The sequence below is a fragment of the Osmia bicornis genome, chromosome 5 (genome assembly GCF_907164935.1).
Source record: "Osmia bicornis bicornis chromosome 5, iOsmBic2.1, whole genome shotgun sequence".
Taxonomy (NCBI): Eukaryota; Metazoa; Arthropoda; class Insecta; order Hymenoptera; family Megachilidae; genus Osmia; species Osmia bicornis.
In genome coordinates, this window is record NC_060220.1 from 7,609,256 (window position 1) to 7,630,687 (window position 21,432).

Genomic DNA, 21,432 nt, shown 5'->3' on the forward strand with positions numbered 1-21,432 from the left:
TTTGAACTAGCAATAAGTATATTGAACTTACTTTTAAAATATTTAGTAGAATTTTAACAATGTTAATCGAATAGATTGCGTTTAAATGAACCCAGAAGAAAGTTTTCTTAAGTAAGTTTCATTGTAACGTTTCGAAAATGAACGGATATATTATCCGAAAGCTTGGTTCCAATATGGCGGACGCATGATTTAGTCTAACCAAAGGCGTCGCCACTAAATCAACCTGATGTGTGACTCACGCTATTCCACCACTTGTTTAAATCACTTTTCTACTTCAAATTTTATAAATTATACTTAAGAAAATGGGATTATAATTTTATTTTGTTTTATTTTTATTACTTTTAATATTGGTATGTGATACAGTTTGTTTCAAATTTGTTGATTATTTTATTGCTTTGCCTGTACTTAAATATTACTGCAGCTATTAAAAGGAGAACTCGAACGTCAGGAGACACTCGAATTTCTTTAAAAAAAAAAAAAAGAAAAGAGGATTACGGTTATTATAAGGTTCGATTGACGGCATAAGTCAGGTAAACGTGAATGATCGTAGTTCAACGCTCGAGACTAACCGGGGTCACCAAAGCATTTTCCTTTAGCTCAGCTTAACAGCGATTGGCATCTATAATAATTCTCGGTGGCGCGGCAAAACAGTTGCGGAATGCATTTGATTCGAACCCGTTTGAACGCGTTTCAGGAAACGTGAGCTATAGTCCTTTCCAACGTGACACGAGCCTTGATTTGATCTTTCTCGCTTCACCCTTTTACAGTTCAATTTATTACGTGCACCGCAAAGTATTCAGAATGTTGAAATCCATTAATTCCATGTACGAAATGCACTTGAAGGTCTGAAACAAAGTTTTGCAGAATGTACAGCACCGAGCATGGTAGGCTTCTCTAGAGAAAATGGCGGGAAAGAGGAATTTTTAAAATCCTAATTCAGAAAATATTAAATGAAGAATTAAAATTTTATGTAATATTTCTAAGTTGTATAGTAATCTTTATAATACTTAAAATTAAAAATTATGTGATCTTCTTTTCAATTAATATTTAGACAATTTCTTCTGTAAGGAAGCCTACCTTACAGCCTTCAAATCAGGCTTCCACAGGGAAAATGCCTATATAGAAGGAACAACACCTATTTTATTTAATATATCAATATTAAAAGTAATTTAGAAATGAAAAATATAATCTTTAATTATTAAATGTTATAAACTTTAGTATATAACTGAACAGTACGAATAACAACGAAAATATTCATTCAAATTTTCCGCGTAAACGTTTATGTGCAAGTGGTGGGAGGTCACAGACCTATACATAGGGGCTCCTTCGCTATATTGTCATTCTCCACGGAAACGCCTAAGGGGAAAGGCGGTAACCCCGATAATCTCCGAGGAAGCCTGATTTGATCGCGAGTGTGCATATGTATATAGAAATTGAAGATATATATTTGATTATAAATTTCAAGTTAGCTACGGAACGTTGTCCCGCAAAGTTTATACATTCTAAAAATTGTAGATTGTCTGAACCAAAATAAGATGAAAAATTTTCACGTATGAATCTTCACTATACAGCTTTTAGTTTTCTTTTTATTTGCAATAAATACATACACGTAGAAACCGAACAATCTGAAATGACAGAAAAAAATCGCTAGGCGATACAACGGCGTGAGAAATTTCACAGCAAAAGATCAACGACAGCATACATTTTATTAATTATTTGTTTATGTATGTATATACATACACGTAGCCATATGGATGCTACGATTTTTTTTTTAACAACCGTGAATTGGCACAGCCCGTCAGACAAAAAAAGGGGTATCATTAAGCCAAGAAAATCGGTTCTATTATGACTACTATATTTTGTTCCATATTTATATATGAACCATCTATAAATCAGTATTTATTTCCGGTTAGAGCAAGAATATTTTCACAACAATTCAACACAGTGAACATACCTAATCAAAAAGAATTTGTTTTTATTAAAATTTTGAAAATTTATTTTTAACAAACCTTAACTTCATACTTGTAATATAACAGGAAAAACTAAAAAAAAAAACTTAGCAATGAACGAACTTTAATAAATTTGTTAAAGACAATTTTCTAAACCTTTCGATTAAGTTAGGATCTGGAGAATAGATTAACCAATTCACAACCAAATTTTGTCGTAAATTAAATTTTATTATGTTTTGTTTTTTGCAACGTCTTACAAGAAAATGCACTTTTTCCAAAATTTTCCGTTGAAAATGGAAATAGACTGCTTTTGGAATGGAAATGAATACTTTTTTAATAGAGGTTTTTTAGTACAAGTATAAATGGAAGTCATTTTATTTTTCTTTAAATAAAGCTGATTTTTTTTTAGCATAATGGTACCCCGTCTGTCAATAACGAATCCATTCTGCTTCCTAAATACCCACTTTCTATTTTTTCCATATTTTACTCCGGTGATCAACATTACACAGTTTCATCGGCAGATAAACATTTATCTAAAAGAAAGTTAGCTTCAATAGTCTTTCACTTAAAAGACGCCAAGGGCACTTTCCGCACGTAGCATCTCGATTGCTGTTGCAACGGCAGTAAAACTAGCTACACGACTGCGTTTCCTTCATCCTACCGAGGCACAAGCTTCAGGTACCTGCAATCCATTAAAATCTTAGTAAATTATCAAAATTTATTTATTTTCTGATTCGTGGTGGTATCAGGTTCGTCGGTGTTGGCGTTGGACTGCTACTGCAGGATCTACTCAATGCCCGATGAGGTTCGACGCTTAGGAAACTCTTGTCGCTGATTGGTGGAGCGGAGACGACTTCCGGTTCGGCCGGACTGGGACACCGTCTTTGCGAACAATTCGACAGAGTGCTTCTGGACAATGTTTGCAGCGGTATTTGATAGATTCTTATTGGTTTCCAGTCGCCATGATTGTCTGTGAAAGTAAAGGGCAGCACTGTTGTAAGTACACCTTTCTATTTTTTAGGTTAGAATCATAGAAATAAAAGAATAGTGTGCGTGAACCATATACTAAAGTATAAGTGCATAAGTACGATACATTCAGGTCTCTTGTTACATGGTATTTTATTACATCATTCATTTCTGCGCGTTTAATTTTTGCGTTACTGTAACACAAATTTTATACTAAATTGCAAATCAACGATTTTTTTATACATGTTCTGTATCCACCGTGTAAAAAGATTTGATGGGGTTAGAATCCCTTGTGTCTTCATGTAATCACGCATGCGCACTCGTTCATTGGCCAGCGTTGGGTGCGATATTTTAAAAACCCTTAGAAAGGGAAATATGAAAGTTCCACAATCTCCGAGAGTTGCGTTTTCTTAATAAAATATAAATTATTTAATTGAAAACTTCAATATTAAATTGTATATAAATATGTAATGAATAAGATATTGTATTAGCGTGACCTACGTAGTATATATCGTAACGTACGCTACATTAATTGTGTTAATGCGCATGCGTGATCAGCCAAGGACTCAAGGGGCCTCTATGCAATGTTCTCTTATGAAATAGTTCACGTTGCGTAAATGGCGGGAAATTATGAATCGCTTTCAACATACGGTACATACTTTGCAGATTAGTTCGGGACGATGACGAAGATTGTGTGAAAGGAGATGGACTGGAAACCGGTTCTTCTTTGTCCGCAGGCTTTGTGTCCAGCCGGATTCTTTCGCATTTGCCTGGTAGAAATTCCGGGGCTGTCGTCGAGAAGAAGATATCTTGTTTGGATGTGAACAGATTCAAATTGGGCATTGCGATCGTGTGCACCAGGTTTCCATTGATGATTAACCGTATCTCCATGGTATCGTTAGTGAAGGCAATAATATAAGGGAAGGCACAAGCTGAAAATTGACCACCACTGAGGTAAGCGTGCTATTTATTTATAAAAATAAAAACTTAAAGTTACCTATTGCTGCCGGTACAGAATTCCAGTTGAAATCGAATTCCGTTGGTGTGGTACTCTCCTCCCATATCTTTTGAAAGTGGCAGATGTCTGTACAGATTAAAATTAATCTTTATCTTATATTGTATTTTTTAGTAACTTTACTTGGGGATATACCAGTCTTTTATATAGTGTTATTTTTTAATCATTAATCTGTTTCAAAGCAATAATGTTAAATGTGATAAGTTTTTCGCGCATGCACATTGAATGTAGTATCAATGAAATATTCACTCGCATGCAATGAGGTTCAATAGTGCCCCGCGCTTAAACTTTTTAAAATTATTTAAAAATTTTGAATTAATAATTAAAATTGAATAAATTGATTAGAAACGAATGTCCGAATGTCCCTGATTGCCGAAAGACACGAAATTGAAGAGGCAGGAGGAGGGGTTACCTGTTACCATTATTTGTGACGCGCCACATTACCGACGTTCTTAAACGTTTTAAATTTGCCGCGCTCTATACATCTTATCAACAATTTCAGCAATAAATACTTTTAATTCTAGAATTCAAAAATTTCAAAATTCTAGAATTTAAACATTTCTAAGGGTTCTGGCCCCTTTCCAGAAAAAAATCAGGATGTAGTGAAAGAGAATAATCGAATAATGGAATATGATTAAATAAGCTAACATTTACGTACTATTATAACAAAGCAGTAGTTCAGGTTCCTCGTCTTCACAGAGGTTTAAGGCAGCCACTAGATGAGGCTTTGGTGTTCCTTCGATATGAAGGACTCTTGTGCTTCCAGAAGATGAGATCAGTTCAAAATGATGTCGCACGCCACAACATAGCGTCCATTCATTATTCGTATTCTCGATTATTGTCACTAAAGAAGGAGTTTCGTTCACGTTGAATTCCTTCACAAATAGAAAACCATCGATGGTATCCGTGTCAGCTGCAGAACACCATGCAGTCCATGCTGCACTATGTTTCCACTGTAGAACCGTCAAACGTCTTCCAACTACCACACACTAAAATCACATGAACATATAAATAAATTTATTTAATGAAATATTTTCATTGTATTTTATACTAACTTATACTAAATATAAATATAATGAAAATATGTACCATGCGTAAATGGGAACCACCAGGCATGGTAATACTGTATAAATTGCATCCTCTCGTTCGTGGTAGTTTTCTTTCTTTTATGTGGGTTCGTCCTCTGACAGCCAATGGACGAACACGAGCGCGAGTACGACGAATGACGGGCTTGAATTTCGCCGTGGCTCTTGTAAAATTATCACAATCATTGTCCTCGCTCTCGTCCCCGTCATCCTCGGCATCCTCATCTTCGCCGTTGTCTTCGCCGTCCTGATCCTCCTCACGGTCGTTCGGTACTTCGGCAGATCTGTTACCGGTGTTGTTCTCAAACTCTTTCAAACGAAACACGTAAACGTTGCTCTCTTTCCCTTTGTCCCCGGTACGAAACAATAGTATACCGTGTTGCTCCACCACGTCCAGTTGCTTGATCTGCACGGACTCGTCGAAGATTAATCTGTGCGATATGCTGTCTGCAATAATAGTTTAAATATAGTCTGCATCTGTTTTAGAAATTGAAAATAGTTTGGTGCAGTACACCCACGTGCAAGTGGTGCGCCACGGCGCCCACTGGTGGGCACTGATGGGTAGTCAATTTCTCAATTTATTGTCATATTCATTGGGGAAAATTTAATCGATGTGGTAGAATGAGAGAGCTTTAGAGCTCTGTAAAACGCGAAGGAAATTGTAAAAGTTACGAAACAGTGCTTCGAAGACTATACGGTTTTGTCTCACCTTCGAGCAGAAACGTTCCATTCTCGCTGGCGAGGATCAGCCTGTTGTCTAACCAAACGTCACCGCAAACGATTTCGTGAGGAAAATCCGGATAGATGCACCGTGGCTCCCACGGTCTTGGCTTCAAAGGTCCGGCTGTGGCTAAAGAAGTTGGCGCGAGACCCCTAACGATCGCTTCCAACTTCAAAGCCTGGCCGACCTGCACCATCTCCACGGCCCGTGTTTCCTCGCGGCGTCGACCTGGAGCCTCCACCACGTCCGACAGTGCTCGTCGGTTTAACATGCTCTGTGAAAATTTCACTGTGTGTCTTTTCCAAGGGAGGAGAGGGACAAGCCAATAAACACCGAATCTCATATCTTTCATCTTTTCCATCCGTTGTCGGATCGACGTTTCGTAGCTTGGATTTCCAATAGAATTGGAAATAAATTTGCTCGAAATTTCTCAGAAAGGAAATTGTATAATTGGAAAGGGTGCTATCGGTGAATAAACTTACGTTGCTTTTGCTATCCTGCGAGTGCTCCTGGTACATGTCTCGTAGCAGGGCGTCCAATGTTCTCTCCCTCTTTTGGGCGAACGTTGGAGTGTTGAACGTCGCTTTCTCTCCGTTTATCAGTTTCACCAAAAGAAACTCCCTCAGGGTGTAGGGATCCTCGAAGACGGGCGGACAGGGTAGACTGGGCCCAAACAATGGTACACTTTCGTCGCAAAATATGGCTACTCGCCATCCTTTGCCACTATCCTCGGTTGACACCACCGCAAACACATCTGTATTTTCGAAAAATAGATAATCAAATTCACCTTTGTTGAGTGATGTGCGCTGATTTTGAGAAATTCTTATTTTTTATATCCTCTATAATTGTAGAAAGTTATAGAAAATCGATATTTGGAAAATCATGCACTACCTTTGTTAGTACATCGGGTGTTTTAACGATACATTAACAACTCACGTGTAAATTGACTTCTGATGCAATTAGGGTTGAAGGTGTCTATCGCGTTAGGGTCGTCCGTGTAAATGATATTGACGATGTCGTTGCCGATGTGCCGCTTTCTCTCTAGCTGTTGCGGATTGTCCTTTGAGTAAGGAAGCATCGTGCTCACATGATACATAACTTCATGCCCCGCGTACACTGTATAATAACTTTCTTTTCCCGTCATGTCGCCTGCAATGTTGACAGAAATTCGTGAAAAGTAGAAATCGAGATGACGGAAAGACTGGTGTGTAGATTTAAAATAGGCATTTCCCTTTTATATATAGTTTGTTGTAATAAAAATCCAACAATATTCTTGTAATAGATTTCTGGCTTTTGACGGAAATATATAGTTTCATTAAAAAAAAAATTTGGGATGTTCTTACAAAAATATTTTTGAAATTTTAATTATTGCATCTTATAAGTGACTGAAGACTAATTTTTTTGGTATGTTAATTTTTTCTGGCGTATTATTTGCATCAAAAATTATTGATGTTGTTATACCCTGTAATGCATGCAACGTGTTTCGATAAAAAGAAATTTTAGAAAAACAAATGGTACCTTTCACGTCCAAACCACCTCGATATTTGTCCCAGTTTTTCAATCGTATCCTTTCGCCCAGGATCTCGAGGAACTTGTCGAAGTCAGGGCTACCCTTTTCTATAAATAAGTCATTATACATAGAGAATTCCTTATTTCTTCAGCAGAATATAAATAACTTATATTCAATTTACTGTTAATAATACGTTAAACCAATAAATTTTAATTCTAAATTTATTTACCGTTAGACAACATCTCATCGTCGGTGGTTTGCCCTTTCTTTGCATATATTATGCCAAATTTGAAATTCACAGAACCCTCTTGTTCCTCCAACAGCAGCAGATCCTATAATATTGAAATAATTAAATTTCATAATTATTATGAAATTTAATTAATGTCGTTCTTTTCAGACTTAATAAATAATTTTGTAATGAAAATCTTTACAAATGATGTTTTTAGACGATTTTAATTCGTTCCGTGTGTATAAATGGTAATAATTCTTAAGAAAATAAATTTTTAAGTTTTATCCTTTTGAAATATAAAGAGTTAATTTCAAGAATCATTGAAACAAAAATAATAAAACTGAGGTAATACCATCTTATAAATTAATTGCGTTTCTTAGCTGCGTTTGTAGAGTGAAACGGTTAAAATAAATGACGCTCTGTCACTTACTTTTTGTATCTCCGGCGCGAAAACCTCCCGAGGAGCTTTGTCAAGCTTATCCAATCCAAAGAAATTACTGAAATTCCAATGATTAATTACCGACTATCTATTGTGCTGGAATTTAAAGAAAAGTTGAAAACTATTTACCTCAGGATCTGTCTTATAGTTATCGTTTTGTTCGCAGAATATGGCAGCGATATCTTTTGTGCGCCCTGAATCGTGCGCCACAAAAGAAATGATTAGGAAAAGAATCTTAACCCTTAATTATTAACATTATATTTTTTTACGACGTAACTGGGATCGTACGCCTGAGAGACACCTGATTAAATTGAAATTAGTTTATATACTCACTGATTTTGTCCATAAAATCACTCTGTAATGTGGTACACTTTGATCGCTGACTTCGTTGGTTACCACCGACAAGAATAGAGAATTCCTTTCTGGATCAGCAGCGATATAGTTTTGATGCACTACAAATAAAAACAGATAATTAGTTGTAAATATTTACCATATTTTAGTATTTTCCAAACTTTAGTCTGATATCTAATATATGTAGAGTATTTAATATTAATAATAACAATATCTAGGATAGAAAATATTAAAATAATTTTGTTATAAAACATGCAGTCTGTTTAAAAAAGATCTAGAAAGTCGAATAATATTTGTAATTTGATTAATACTAATGATCGATTAAATCATCAGTCACAAATTGCAAATGTATATTAGGGTTGCTGGTACTCGAAAATTTAGGGCAAGCTCGGGTGGAGAATTTTTTTTCTGATTCGGGTAAGATCCCAAAAGTTTGTCCAGTACATAAATTTATTCAAGTACCCCTAATTTCGGGACCCAAATATCAACTCCGGACTCGAAGGGTTCGCGGAGGGTTAAGAAAGAAATTACATTAAAATATCAATTTTATATATTTGCAAAATAGCGTTCAAACATCAACAGTCCAGTTATAAGCCAAGCGTTGCGCATTTATGATTCAAAGAAGTGACACTTGACTGTTAGCGAAGAACAGTTGACTTATCGGTCTTGTTATCTAATGCACTTGTTATCTAAAAGTCTTAAAAATACAGAGGTGCACTTTACTCACGTTTGCCGAGGAAGTACTTGAAGTACCAACGCGTTTGGTACTCAGGGTTTTCCAATATCGGTGTACTCGGTGATCCGAACATCTGCACACATTGAATTTAATTACAATAAATATAATTTTATTTTCATATTTATTTGAAAATAAATAGCGCTAAAAGAATAAATATTACGTAAAGTATCTTAAGCGATCTAAACAACTATCCTTTATGTTAGATTTTCAAAAAAAGATGATCCAACACGAATGGTACTTGTCAGATCAAATGGAACACGAAATAAAGGAAAGGAAACAAAATGGTCCGGAAGAAGAACGAGAAGAAAGAAAGAGACATAATTACACGTTTCTTACTTCCTCTTTCTCCCCAGGAGAATCTCCGTTCTCAACTCGAAATCTTCGCCCATTGTCATAGCCGTCTTGCTCTATCTGCGGTAGCTGAAACACGATTTCAAGGAGCTACATTATATTCCTGTACCAAAGACCGTGTTCCAATTTCAAAACGATGCATCGTCATACGCGAAAAGCCAAAGAAACGAATGTCGTTTGTGATCTTTCTTTTCCTGATCTTCCGTTATTAACTTTTATTGTTCCTCGTATTGTACGTCTCTATTCCTGTAAGCTTAGCTACTTGGTGCATACTTTTTTTTTAAACTGAAAGTTCTTATAAAAGATGTTATTTAACGCATTGACTGTCATAGTAGAAAGGATCATGTATAATGAGAATTATTATAGGACAGTGATTGACAAATCAAGTTACTGAAGAAATGATGAGCACTGGTGCGCAGGAAATGAAACGTAGGAAAAAGTATGAAAAGTTTTTAATTTTCAAATTCGGTAATTTGGAAATTTAGAAATTTGGGAACATCAAATTTTTTAATTTACAAATTATTTAACTTTCAAGTTTTTAAAGTTGATCATTTGGAAATTTGAGAATGGACTGACTGAGAGATATAGAAATATAACATTTTAAATTTAGTAATTTTGAAATTTTAAAAATAAATTATAACTGTATGTTCGTATATTTACCTAACAAATTCGTATTGCTATATAATTTTTTCTAACAATCATCGTGTTAATTAAAAAAAAAGTCTGCATCAGTAGTACCCAAGTATTTTCATTGTTTGGTCCAACCCTGAGTATCTCTTGCTTTAGACAAGCAGTTAAGAAATTCAAAGAAAGATCTTCACCTTAAAGACGTATAATGAACAACGTTGTTACAATTATTTAAAAGATAGTTACCATTTCAACGCTGCCATAATACCGTCTGGAAAGAACTCCTCGCCTGGAAATGGTATCATTTGTAGACCTGAAACAATTATACACCTCTAACAATAAGGATTGATAAGGAACCTCTTTTCTACGTTTTTTATTGCGTTTTATATTAATAAAAAGCGCAAACAATAAAAGACGGGAAAACAATTTGCGTGCCGAGCTTCCTCCAATATTTCTTTCTTATTTCTGCCACAGGAATATCTAGGTTAATGAGTACAACTCACCAAGGAAGGTCCTAGATTGTATCAATTAAGCACGAAAAACCGCTAGTATCCAACAGTACATCTAAGGATACTAGATTTAAACGTTTGAGAATGTTACATTAATGATAGAACAAAGCAGTTCTTTAAATTCTATTCAGTTCTATAAATTTATACCTACAGCTAGTTTAACCCAAGTCTATTTTTCTTTTAAATCAAATTATATCATAGTCTACGTATAGGAAAAATTCCTGATGTAATATTTTCAACGTAATTTCTCCTTTGGTTTATAAAGGACCTCCGTAGATTTTTGCCATTTATGGGCTTGTTCCCTTCCGTAAATCTTGTTGCGAATCACCAATCGCGATTTCTCGATTTGCAACATTGTCACGTGTACCGCCGTTCCGAAACCCTCCGATTGCAACATTGTGATAGAATTCTCAGTTCGGGCGTTTCATTTTGCCGCATTGTTGCAGAACTCGCGGTTCGGGTTCTTCGTTCTGCAACATTGTGACGCACTCGGGCGACCTGAACTTCTCGTTTTGCAACATTATTACGTACTTTGGTAACTGGAATTCTCGAATTGATATAATTGTCAAAATCTTTGCCAACAAAAAATGTGGCTTACCTAATAAACCTTCTATCGTATGGCGGTGATATCAATGCTCGCGTTATACTTTCTTATAATAAGCATTTTATTTTTGTTTAAATTAAACGGGCATATCTTATAGCAAAACTTATTTACGCCCCGAATACGTTGAGAATAGCAAATTCATTTTGGCAGCCATTTAAAACAGTGTCAAAGAACGTACACATGGTGGCTGGCTCGTCGACGCAGATGCCCCTGGTGCATAGACGACAATGCAGACACGCAAACCGATCTCGATCTGTTCCGGCGAATCATTTCAGGACCGATCGGCAACGTTTCCTCTTCGCTGTCGCTCTCGGTCACCGAGCTCGCGTCTCCGGTGCTTTCTCTTCTTCCTTTGCCACGTTTGCACTTCTCCAGAAAAGCGGTCGTCGACGAGGTCGAGGTTGCCGACGAGGGGGTCGTCGCCGACACGTTCGTCGCGCTACTCGTCGACGAGACTCCTCGTAAACGCGAGACTAGCTTTATGTCCAAGCACATCATCTTCGTACAGTTTAAACAGTGTTTCTTTACCCTTTCGGATCGAACCGATAAGCCTGATAAATATTCTTCGTCTTCTCTTCTTTTGAGACTTTTTCAAATGCGTTACAGTCTCTTGAATGGATAACTCACTGACGCTATCTCGCGTAATTGGACGATCAGCGATGAAATTAAATGGACAACCATCGCCATTTTTCGTGGGGGTTACTTTTCCTTATCCGACGAGCAATTTAAAAAAACTTCATAAAATCTTATTGTTAGTTGAAAAACAATATACTGAAAAATCGATAGAAGTTTATTTCAAATAAAGTAACATTGGATACGTTTAATTATTTGATGGACAAAATAACAATTTCAGACAGTCACTTTTTTTTATTTGCAGTGGATTGAAAGAGTGTCTTATTTAAACGTTGCTATATAAGACCACACGTGGTGATAAGTACGGAGAAAAGAAATAGTCAAGGTATAATGAAAATTGCTTCCTTAGATTTTCATTACCTTGAATTGTTGCAATTACAATTTAGATACGGAGAAAATTGCGTATAAACAACAATAGAATCTTGTTTTACTAATAAGCTTGAAGGTTTTTATAAAAATAGAAAAGTATTACTAATTATAATGACAGACATGTAATTTAACCCTCTAACAACGGACCATGAAGAGAGTCACAATTTTAATGTGATTTTGTATCTCATATTATTTTCGTTTTCTAAATTTTACATCATTATAAAAAAAGAATTTTTAATTTTCTTTTTTATACAATTTTTAGTCTCTAAATTATACACTAAAGTGAAGCAAATTATTTTGCTTTTTAATTTTAACAAGCAGCGCACGTGTTCATGGATTTTTCTTTCCTTTTCCATTTCTTTTTTCCATCAAAATTAAAGGAAAGGATCGTATAGTGACATTCACCTTGACTGCGATTCCTTTCATCCGGAATTACCCAGGGTTGCTAAAGAAACTTGTAATAATTTCACAGAAATGAACGAGTATCAAAAAGTCCTCAAGTTAGTTAAAATATAGGAAGCGTCCTTCAACTTCGACATTTTAATTAACAGCGTGTAACAAACAGAAACAGCCATTTACTACTTCATTCGTTACGGTAATTAATTGGAATTGTTCGAGCGAACTCTGCTCGTCGAAAATGTTTTAATAATTGTCAAATTACTTTTCTCGGCGCACTTTTCCGATTGTAAACTCTCGAATATTTGAAAAATCTAAAATATGCATCATCATTAAAGAATCAGTTTCAGACATTCTAAAAATCGCTAATAAGGCAAACTTTTTAGATGAAAATAAAAATTTTTCAATAAATAATTTAAGCATATAACAAACAGTATCGAAACTGAAAATTTGGAATAATCAAATACGATAAACACAGAAATAGAATGATCTTTACATCTAATTGCTATTTACAATTATTAGAAAGATAATGATACAGAGGATAGAAACATGAAATTGTAATTGATGTAATAAAATTATTCCAAAAATTCAATATTAGATCTGTTCGCGCGCTAGAAGAAGGCCGAGCTCCATTAAGCTTAATGAAATCGCAGGGGTAAGGAGATTCGTGCGTTCGCACCGCCCAATTCTTTTCTAATAGGTCCACTGCGTGACGAAATACGCGAACGAAACTAAACATGGCAGAATGGGACACAGCGATATTCGATACCCCTGTCTTACTTTGTCGCATTTAGTTTCGTTCGCGTATTTCGTCAGACAGTGGACCTATTAGAAAAGAATTGGGCGGTGTGAACGCACGATTCCTTGCCTCTGTGACTTTTTAGCTTAATGGAGCTCGGGCCTTCTAGTGCGCGAATATCGATGACTGCATATTTTATCAAATCAACAGCTCTTATATTATTATTATTAATTATATTATATTAAAAATTACTACTTTTCAAGTTTGATTTAGGGCAGATTATAGGGCAGAAGGGCAACTGCCCGGGGCTCTCGCGTTTCAGGAATTACGAGGGATGTGCGGATTCCCCAATGGTGTGATTATGTTTTATCTTTTCAACCTTTTATTAATCTTTCGTTATTGTATCGGGAAAGCGACGAACTAATCCAAAGAATGAATATCGTGTAAATCCTTTTTGTTTGCCAGAATTCGCAACAAACGATTGTGGAGAAGTTGTTAACAAATCTGAAAGCTCGGATAATCTCGACCCGGTTAATTGAGATCCTACTGTATACATATTGTTACAGCTACTATAACAGCTCTGTGAAGTTCTCGGTGTATGTTCCTTCGCTGTTGTGCGCGAGTGAGAAACAACCCTCAAGAAGCGGCACACAGGATCGTACACTGCATTCTGTTTTAAGGTTCAGTACATTGCATAAGAGTCATCCCCCCATCCTCGATCGATCGTTTTTTGACCTCAATATCGGAGATTTATAGGAAACGAAATATGACGTATGGCACGAGAAATTAAGGGAAGGTTTGATTTTGAATTCGTTTGAAAAATGCAGATATAAATTTTTATCTCGACATCTATTCGTCGAATTCAGTTCATTTTTATTTTAATCCAGAAGGTTTAATCAGTTGTAATAGCACTTGTTCTAATTGAAAAATTAATTTTGTGAATTATAAATAAATTTCTGCTTCAAGGATGAACATTTCTAAATTAAAAGAAGAAAAAATTTATAAAATCAGAATTTGTTTACAAATTTCAATTTTTAATTTTATACTATTCCTTTAAAAATTATTCTTCCAATATATGAAACCCTTTTGTTGAAAAATTATACATTTAACTTTAGGTTAATACCCTTGTATACGTTTTGTAAGTTTGGCTCACGCTCTGCGTTTTAAGGGTTAAAAAGGAGTAGGGAACTATATTAGATTTGATTGGACGACACGATTCGATCATGGGGGGTACTAGCCCAACGCTTGACCCTCATCAGTCATTATCGTTTTTATGAATTTACTTCCGATTAAATCCCTCTAATCTGGTAGTTTTTTTTACAACCAATACGATTTGCCAGGGCCTTTAAAATACCTGCAATTTAATACCGTGCAACAAGCTTTGAAACAATTTTGTATAATCCCATCATGAGTAGTTAAGAAACTTTGAAAGGACACTCAAAGTTTCAACTTTAAAAAAAAAACAATTAATTAACGTCAGCATCTAAAATTCTAAAATTTCTTTCTATCTACCTTCCAAAGAAGTGTTTACACAAGCAATTACTTCTTGAAGAATGTTCAAACGAATTGGTTACCTACTTCACGACGTCCCTTTCGTCCCGCTATTACCATTACTTAAGTCGAACGCTTAACTCGAACGTCGCAATTGACACAGAAGTTTTTCCAACTGGTAATCGAAGGTACTAGCTCTGCTTCCAGTTCATTTGCAGACAAATTACAGCATCCAGTGCATCACAGTTACCGAACATCGAACCGAATACTTTACCAGCGTGCATTGCTCGAAACGACGAAGAGGTTATTCGCACAAGTTTCGAACCGATTAGATGAGCAAGGAATAAAATAAAACAAGGCTTTCCACGTCAAGACACAGCCCACTGTTTCCGAATCCGGATCACGACCTCGATTTTCAAGCGATGATGTACGAACGTGTTGTCGCAGGAAAGCAAAACAATTGGGAAGGAAAGGAAAGGAAAGAAAAAAAGGTTCGATGCACCAGAACGTCCGATTTTTTTTTTTTTTTTTCCGAAAGGATCTAGAAATCGAACGAGAAGATAATCGATCGGCAATGAGTTTGCTATGGGTCTGCAACCCCTACTGACAGCCGGGACACGACTCTTTTCAAACGAGAACGCAGCAAACCACGATGAGAGAGCTCGTATTCCTAGTAACACGACGACTCGACGACTGGCGCCGCGACGTCGAGCTCATTGGCTCTCTTTTCCGTCCTTCTCGACGCCATCGCGTCATTTCTCTCGCACTCGTTGTCTTAGCACCGCCGTCTCTCATCCGCCCGGTTATCTCTTTCTGGTCCGCGCTCCTACTATCCATCCTTTTCATTCCTTCCTTCTTTTTTGGATTCTGCGTTTTGGATTCTGCTCTCTTGTCCAAAATGGACAGATTTTTTTTCCACCTTTCTCTATCAATTCGTCGCCGCAATACACGCTGTCTTAAAATAACCGTGGAAGATTCAAAATTTTCTACATCTCCGGTTAATTTGCAAAACTCATTTAGACTATAATTCGGGCGAGAAGGAAGAGTCTCAATTCAAATCTTATTTACCTATAAAAATTGTCTAATTAGGATAATTCTTATCCCTGTCGTACTTAAAACTACTCCTCCCTTATCGAGAGAATGGAAGGAAAGGAAAGGAGTGATTGAGACAGAGAATTGGAGCGTAAAAGGAATAGAAAAATAGGAAAAAAGAAATTTAGAATGGTTGGGAAGATCGCAAGAAAATACACCGGTAGATTGGATTAAACTGGCGAATGGAATAAAGAAAGCAATAGTGAAAATAAGAAAATAGGCAAGGGACGCGGAAGAAGTAAAACGAGATTAAACAGAACACTAATTGTAAGTAAGACAGTTTAATCAATTGAAATTCAGACTAATTCCTAAGGGAGAAAAAACACATAAGATGCCGGAGAAGGAATTATGGAAATGATGAATTAACCGGAGTTACAGAAATAATCAACACAGAAAACACAGACACTGGGTGACAAAGGTATGATACTTTTAGAAGAAAAGGAAAAGTTTCGGAAAAGAGACACAGAGTGATAAGCAAAAAACTAGCACAGAAGGTGGAGATTGGACAGCTGAGAGCGAAGATATAAACCCACAATAACAGAAGAAGACGTAGACAGAGCATCAGGACTGTTAAAAAGGAAAAGAAATCAGAAAGATGGGATAAGGAATGAAGCACGGAGATACGCAAATGGCTAGAAAAAGATTAAAGAAAGTAATCCAAGTAATATGGAACGGTAGGCTAAAAAATTGGAAACATACATATGTACACTGGCAATCAAATCAAGCTTCCCCAGGGAAAATGGCGATATCTCAAAAAATCTTAATTTTGACGATATTAGTACTAAAAGTGATTTAGAAAAAAATATTGTAATTTATAACTGATGTGAATAATAATGTAACTATTAATTCAAATCTCGAACTATAAACTTGGTTATTAAATAGAATAAAAGCACGCGTCTTCATAGATCTATGATCTATGTATATAGTAATTGCTTTGGTCTTACACTATTCTGTTTTACCAGCCCAGTCTCTTGCCGTTCTCCCGCTTTTCATTGTCTCCGCTACGCGCCTCTGCTCACTTTTCCCGGTTTTCCATTTCCTAACATTTTTACACTGCCTTTTCCCCGTTTTCCTTCATTTTTCTTTCCTTCCATTTATTTTTTCCCCTTCTTATTTCTTTATAGCATTTTTTTATTACTCTTAGAACGGAGACTGTAAAGCAAGCACACATATTAACGTAACTAAGATTTTTTCTGGAATGGGCCAGATCTATTAAGAATTTTGAAATTCTGGGCTTCTGAAGTTTTCAAGAACTAAAATTTTGGAATTTTGGAATTTTAACATTTTATAATAATGAGGGGTCCAGTCCATACATTTTCGAATGATGAAGGCCCACATTTTTAGGGAGGGACCAGACCCACCCTGACCCCTACCTAGTTGTGTCAAGTAGCAGTATGCTGCATAGAAACAGTATACATATCTACTTGTTATTTTTCTATTTAATAATCTCTATGAAACTTTTCACACATATCAGCAAGATCAATACACACGTGTATTGGTCGCTTACTGGTATCGTCGCTGTGAATGTGGGCCATCGAGATGACGCAATTCTCAATAGGTATATTCACAGAACAAAATAATCGGAAACGGTCTAGTTCTCCCGCGTTTTTGTTTCACATGACAGCTTCAAACTAAGAACTTATCTGGCGTCAAACGAGTATCATAATTTCAGTCAAAATTCAAGATGGTTTAATACTAAAAAATTGTCATTTTAATAAATTTGGATTTTCTTAAAAAATAATTAGAGACTCCTTGCTCTGTAATATTATAACACAGCGTATGACAAATTCCTTTTATCCTCTGTTCTTTCATCGCGGTAATTTAGAAATCTCACATTGTTATTTCCCAATGAACGCAATTACAATTTTCTGAATTTTTTTTTACACCTGAATTGAAGCGTTATCGGTTAGTATACTAAACTTTCTTTACCCTCGTGGTTAAGTATATTTTAAGCTCAGTTTCAGCCGAAAATTGACCGATGGTAACTTTTCCCCCCGTTAGGTTTATTCGTGTATAATTTCAACGATCAAGTTTTCCTTGGATGTTCCGCATTATCGTACCGCGCACTCGTGTCCCCCTGTTGTACCTTTTCTAACCTACGTTCCGGCCCCTATCCATAGGTGCAGTAGGGATACGGTACGGTCGACTTCCACTTGGTCGAGCGTGATCGAAATTGATCTACGCGGCACAAAAGAGATACCGACGGTCGGGACATCGGTCGGTCCGATAGCAAAAGAGTTAATTATAAAGAGAGGCGAGCCTCCTCAAAATCCGATACGTCGTCATTAACGCCATCGACCGATGAAGCCTTGTGCGCTCGCTCGATCGCGAATACCTAGATCAATTATCGGAAGGAGATCGATATAGGACGGATAGGTTAGGGTTAGGAGACGCTCGATTTCATATTAAAATAAAAAGCAACCGGTTCGCTTTTATTTCTGGAAAGATTAGTTAACGATCGATGTGCGCACCTGATGCTTAGGGGTAGAACAGATTTTTTTTGTGATCAAAAAATTTACAATATTATTTTATAAATGGCAAATTGTTCTTGATGGTCGTATAATAGACAGCAATTAATTAGTACCTGGCTATACAGAATTTTATAACTTTATTGGTTATAAATATGTTAATATTTCAGTTTACTCAATCTTGCTTGTATTTCTTAAATAAATTTATTAGAAAGTTTATATTTTATCAACACAATATGTATAGTTATTATATAATTATTTAAACAGTAATCTGAAGAGGACCAAACAATCATGAAAAAAGTTTACCTCGCAATTGTTTTAAATAACATTGGACAGAATATAGATAATAAAATTTGTTCTGCGTCAATATTTCAACTGAAACCGATTAGTAATCAATTTCTTCAACGAGATTAAGAAAGTAATAACTGTTTGAAGACATACCGTGCCGTCCACGGGAGAACCTTGGTGCCCTCCAAGCTGATGCTTCTCAACTCGTATTTGGTCCTGTGCCGAAGCGGTGAACCAGGTACGGCGGTGGTCGTGTGGAGAACGTTCCTCATGCTCTTCGAACTGGTTCCAGTAAGCGCGTGTCTCCTACCGGATGCACCATCTCTCGTCGACTGATTCGCAGATCTTCTCAGGGAACTCATCTCCGATATCAAGATTTCTCACCAGGTAGTAGTTTTCACATTCTTTCAAAGCCTTACAGTTTGCAATACTTTATTCAAGGTCTTCAACAAAATTATTATTTGCACTTGCGCACTCTTCAACTTCAGCTCGTCTATAAATTGTCCCCTAACGAATTACTTTGTTTCAGGTGTATTTCTGAATTATTAAAGCTACTAGAAAGCATCGCAAGAACCGTCGAAGTTTCATGTCGAATTTTTACCTCGAAGCCACCAGTCCGAACGTGACAACTACGGATTCGAATTGCGACTTCATCGTACGTTCGGTTGCCAAGGTTTTTGCCGTTGGGCCGACGGACAACTGAACCGTTGGATGAACCGGCAACCATAAATGACTGCGCCACCTTTCAACCCCACCATCCAGCAGGTCGCCACCATAACTGGTCGCAAGCATCGTATTTTGCTAACCCCTCCCCATCGCCACTCTCATCGATGCTTTCCTCTGATCGTTGGACTTTTTTTTCCCGGCCGATACCCTCTTTACAACTAACGTGCTTCGCTGATTCGGGATCGATCTGCGACAGATCCGCGCGGCATCGGTTACCACCTATGTACCTGCCTCGCGCGATCAAGCGAAAACAAGGATACTTTCGCGCGTTCTTGCGTTACTTAAACTCTGCTCGAGGCTCGCTTTTATTATTACAAGACGAACCTTAGGAATTGAACTTTTTTTTAGTAATTAGCCAGTAATTAATTAATTATAACGATTTTAATGTCTGAAACTCGGTCGGCGAGTATTACATGTCGGGATTTCCGACAGTTTTCTCGATCCTGTTGATCAATTTTCTACTTTAACGATTACAGAATCAAGAATAGCATCTTACTTTCTTTTAGTGTATTATTATTTTTTACTACATCCCTTATATTACAAACATCCCTTACATCTCTGCATCCTTTACATGCCATTATCCCTTATTTGCCTGCACCCTTTACAGTCTTTCATCCCTCACATCACTACATTCTTTACATCTCTGCATCATTACATCCCAACATCTCTTACATCTCTACATTCCTTACATCCATACCTTTTTTATATCCCTGCATTCCGTACATCTCTGCATTGCATTCTTTACCTTACGTCACTGCTTTCTTTATATTCCTGCATCTCTTACATCTCTGCATCCCTTACATCTTTGCATCACTTACATCTCAGCGTCCCCTGGCAGCAAAAACGCAACTAAATTTGGCATAATTTTCAGCTCACTGGCGGCAAAAATTTAAAAATAAATCTCGCACGCCGATATAGCGCCATCTAGCGGTAAAACAAGGAACTAAAGTATGAATAAATTTTGCGCCCTCTAGCGGGGAATATATCAACTAAAGGTTTTCGAAAAAATAGCGCCCCTGGCGGTAAAAAAGGGAACTAAATCATGCCCAAATTTTGGCCCTCTAGCGGCAAAAATTTGAACTAAATTTTCGACGTCGAATCAGCGCCCCTGGTTTTAAAAAAAGGAACTAAATTCTTCGAAAATTCTGGCCCTCTAGTACCAAAAATTTGAACTAAATTTTAGACGTCGAATCAGCGCCCTCTGGCGTTAAAAAAAGGAACTAATTTCGCGCAAAAATTTAAATGGAATAGCAGGATAAGGTGGTCAAAAGTGCCCTTGAGCCGATTCTACTTCATAATGCATCATTCGATAGCTTATCCCAAAACGCCATGGTACACCAAGTTTCAACCCTGTACCTCAATCGGGAGGGTTGTTATAGGGTAAGATAGAAATGATCGTTTTTGCCTCATTTGATTTAAAAAAATCAAAAATGTTTCTACCGGCTCCGCAGTCGACCTTACCGACTTACCCACCAGCGATGTTGAAAAGACCTTACCGACTTACCCACCAGCGATGTTGAAAAAGACCCCCGGCGACTCTCTCTGCGCACCGACAAAATATCTTCTTGGGGTGTCAGGGACCCCCGATAACTCTACACACCGACCTAATATCATTTTGGGGTGTCAGGGACCCCCGATAACTCTACACACCGACCTAATATCATTTTGGGGTGTCAGGGACCCCGGCGACTCTTTCGTCGCAGCGACAAAATATCATCTTGGGGTGTCAGGGACCCCGGTGGCTCTTTCTGTGCACCGACAAAATATCATATTGGGGTTTCAAGGACCCCGGCGACTCTTTCGTCGCACCGACAAAATATCATCTTGGGGTGTCAGGGACCCCCAGCGGCTCTCTCTCCGCACCGACAAAATATCTTCTAGGGGTGTCAGGGACCCCAGTGATTCTCTGCGCACCGACAAAATATCTCGGGGTATCAAGGACCCCAGGCGATTCTTCGCGCCGACCTAATACCACATTGGGGTGTCAGAGACCCCGGTGACTCTCTCTGTACACCGACAAAATATCATCTTGGGGTGTCAGGGACCCCGGTGGCTCTCTGCGCACCGACAAAATATCATCTGGGATGTCAGGGACCCCGTAGCTAAAGTGTGTCATGTAAGTTTGCTGAATCACGCTA

General features: G+C 37.2%; 1 protein-coding gene across 1 annotated transcript; it reads right to left on the reverse strand.

The window, feature by feature from the left end:
• Positions 1-2,620: 2,620 nt before the first annotated feature.
• On the reverse strand, positions 2,621-14,186 carry LOC114880125 (GTPase-activating Rap/Ran-GAP domain-like protein 3). The gene is made up of 17 exons (XM_046285875.1): positions 11,271-14,186; positions 10,226-10,292; positions 9,338-9,421; positions 8,993-9,074; positions 8,248-8,366; positions 8,044-8,108; positions 7,906-7,972; positions 7,476-7,578; positions 7,255-7,353; positions 6,673-6,885; positions 6,219-6,490; positions 5,725-6,010; positions 5,020-5,462; positions 4,589-4,919; positions 3,913-3,999; positions 3,575-3,847; positions 2,621-2,919 (listed from the first exon to the last, which is right to left on the reverse strand). The coding sequence occupies exons 1-17, from the start codon at positions 11,588-11,590 to the stop codon at positions 2,672-2,674; spliced, it is 3,159 nt and encodes a 1,052-aa protein (XP_046141831.1). The 5' UTR covers positions 11,591-14,186; the 3' UTR covers positions 2,621-2,671.
• Between the last annotated feature and the right edge of the window lie 7,246 nt (positions 14,187-21,432).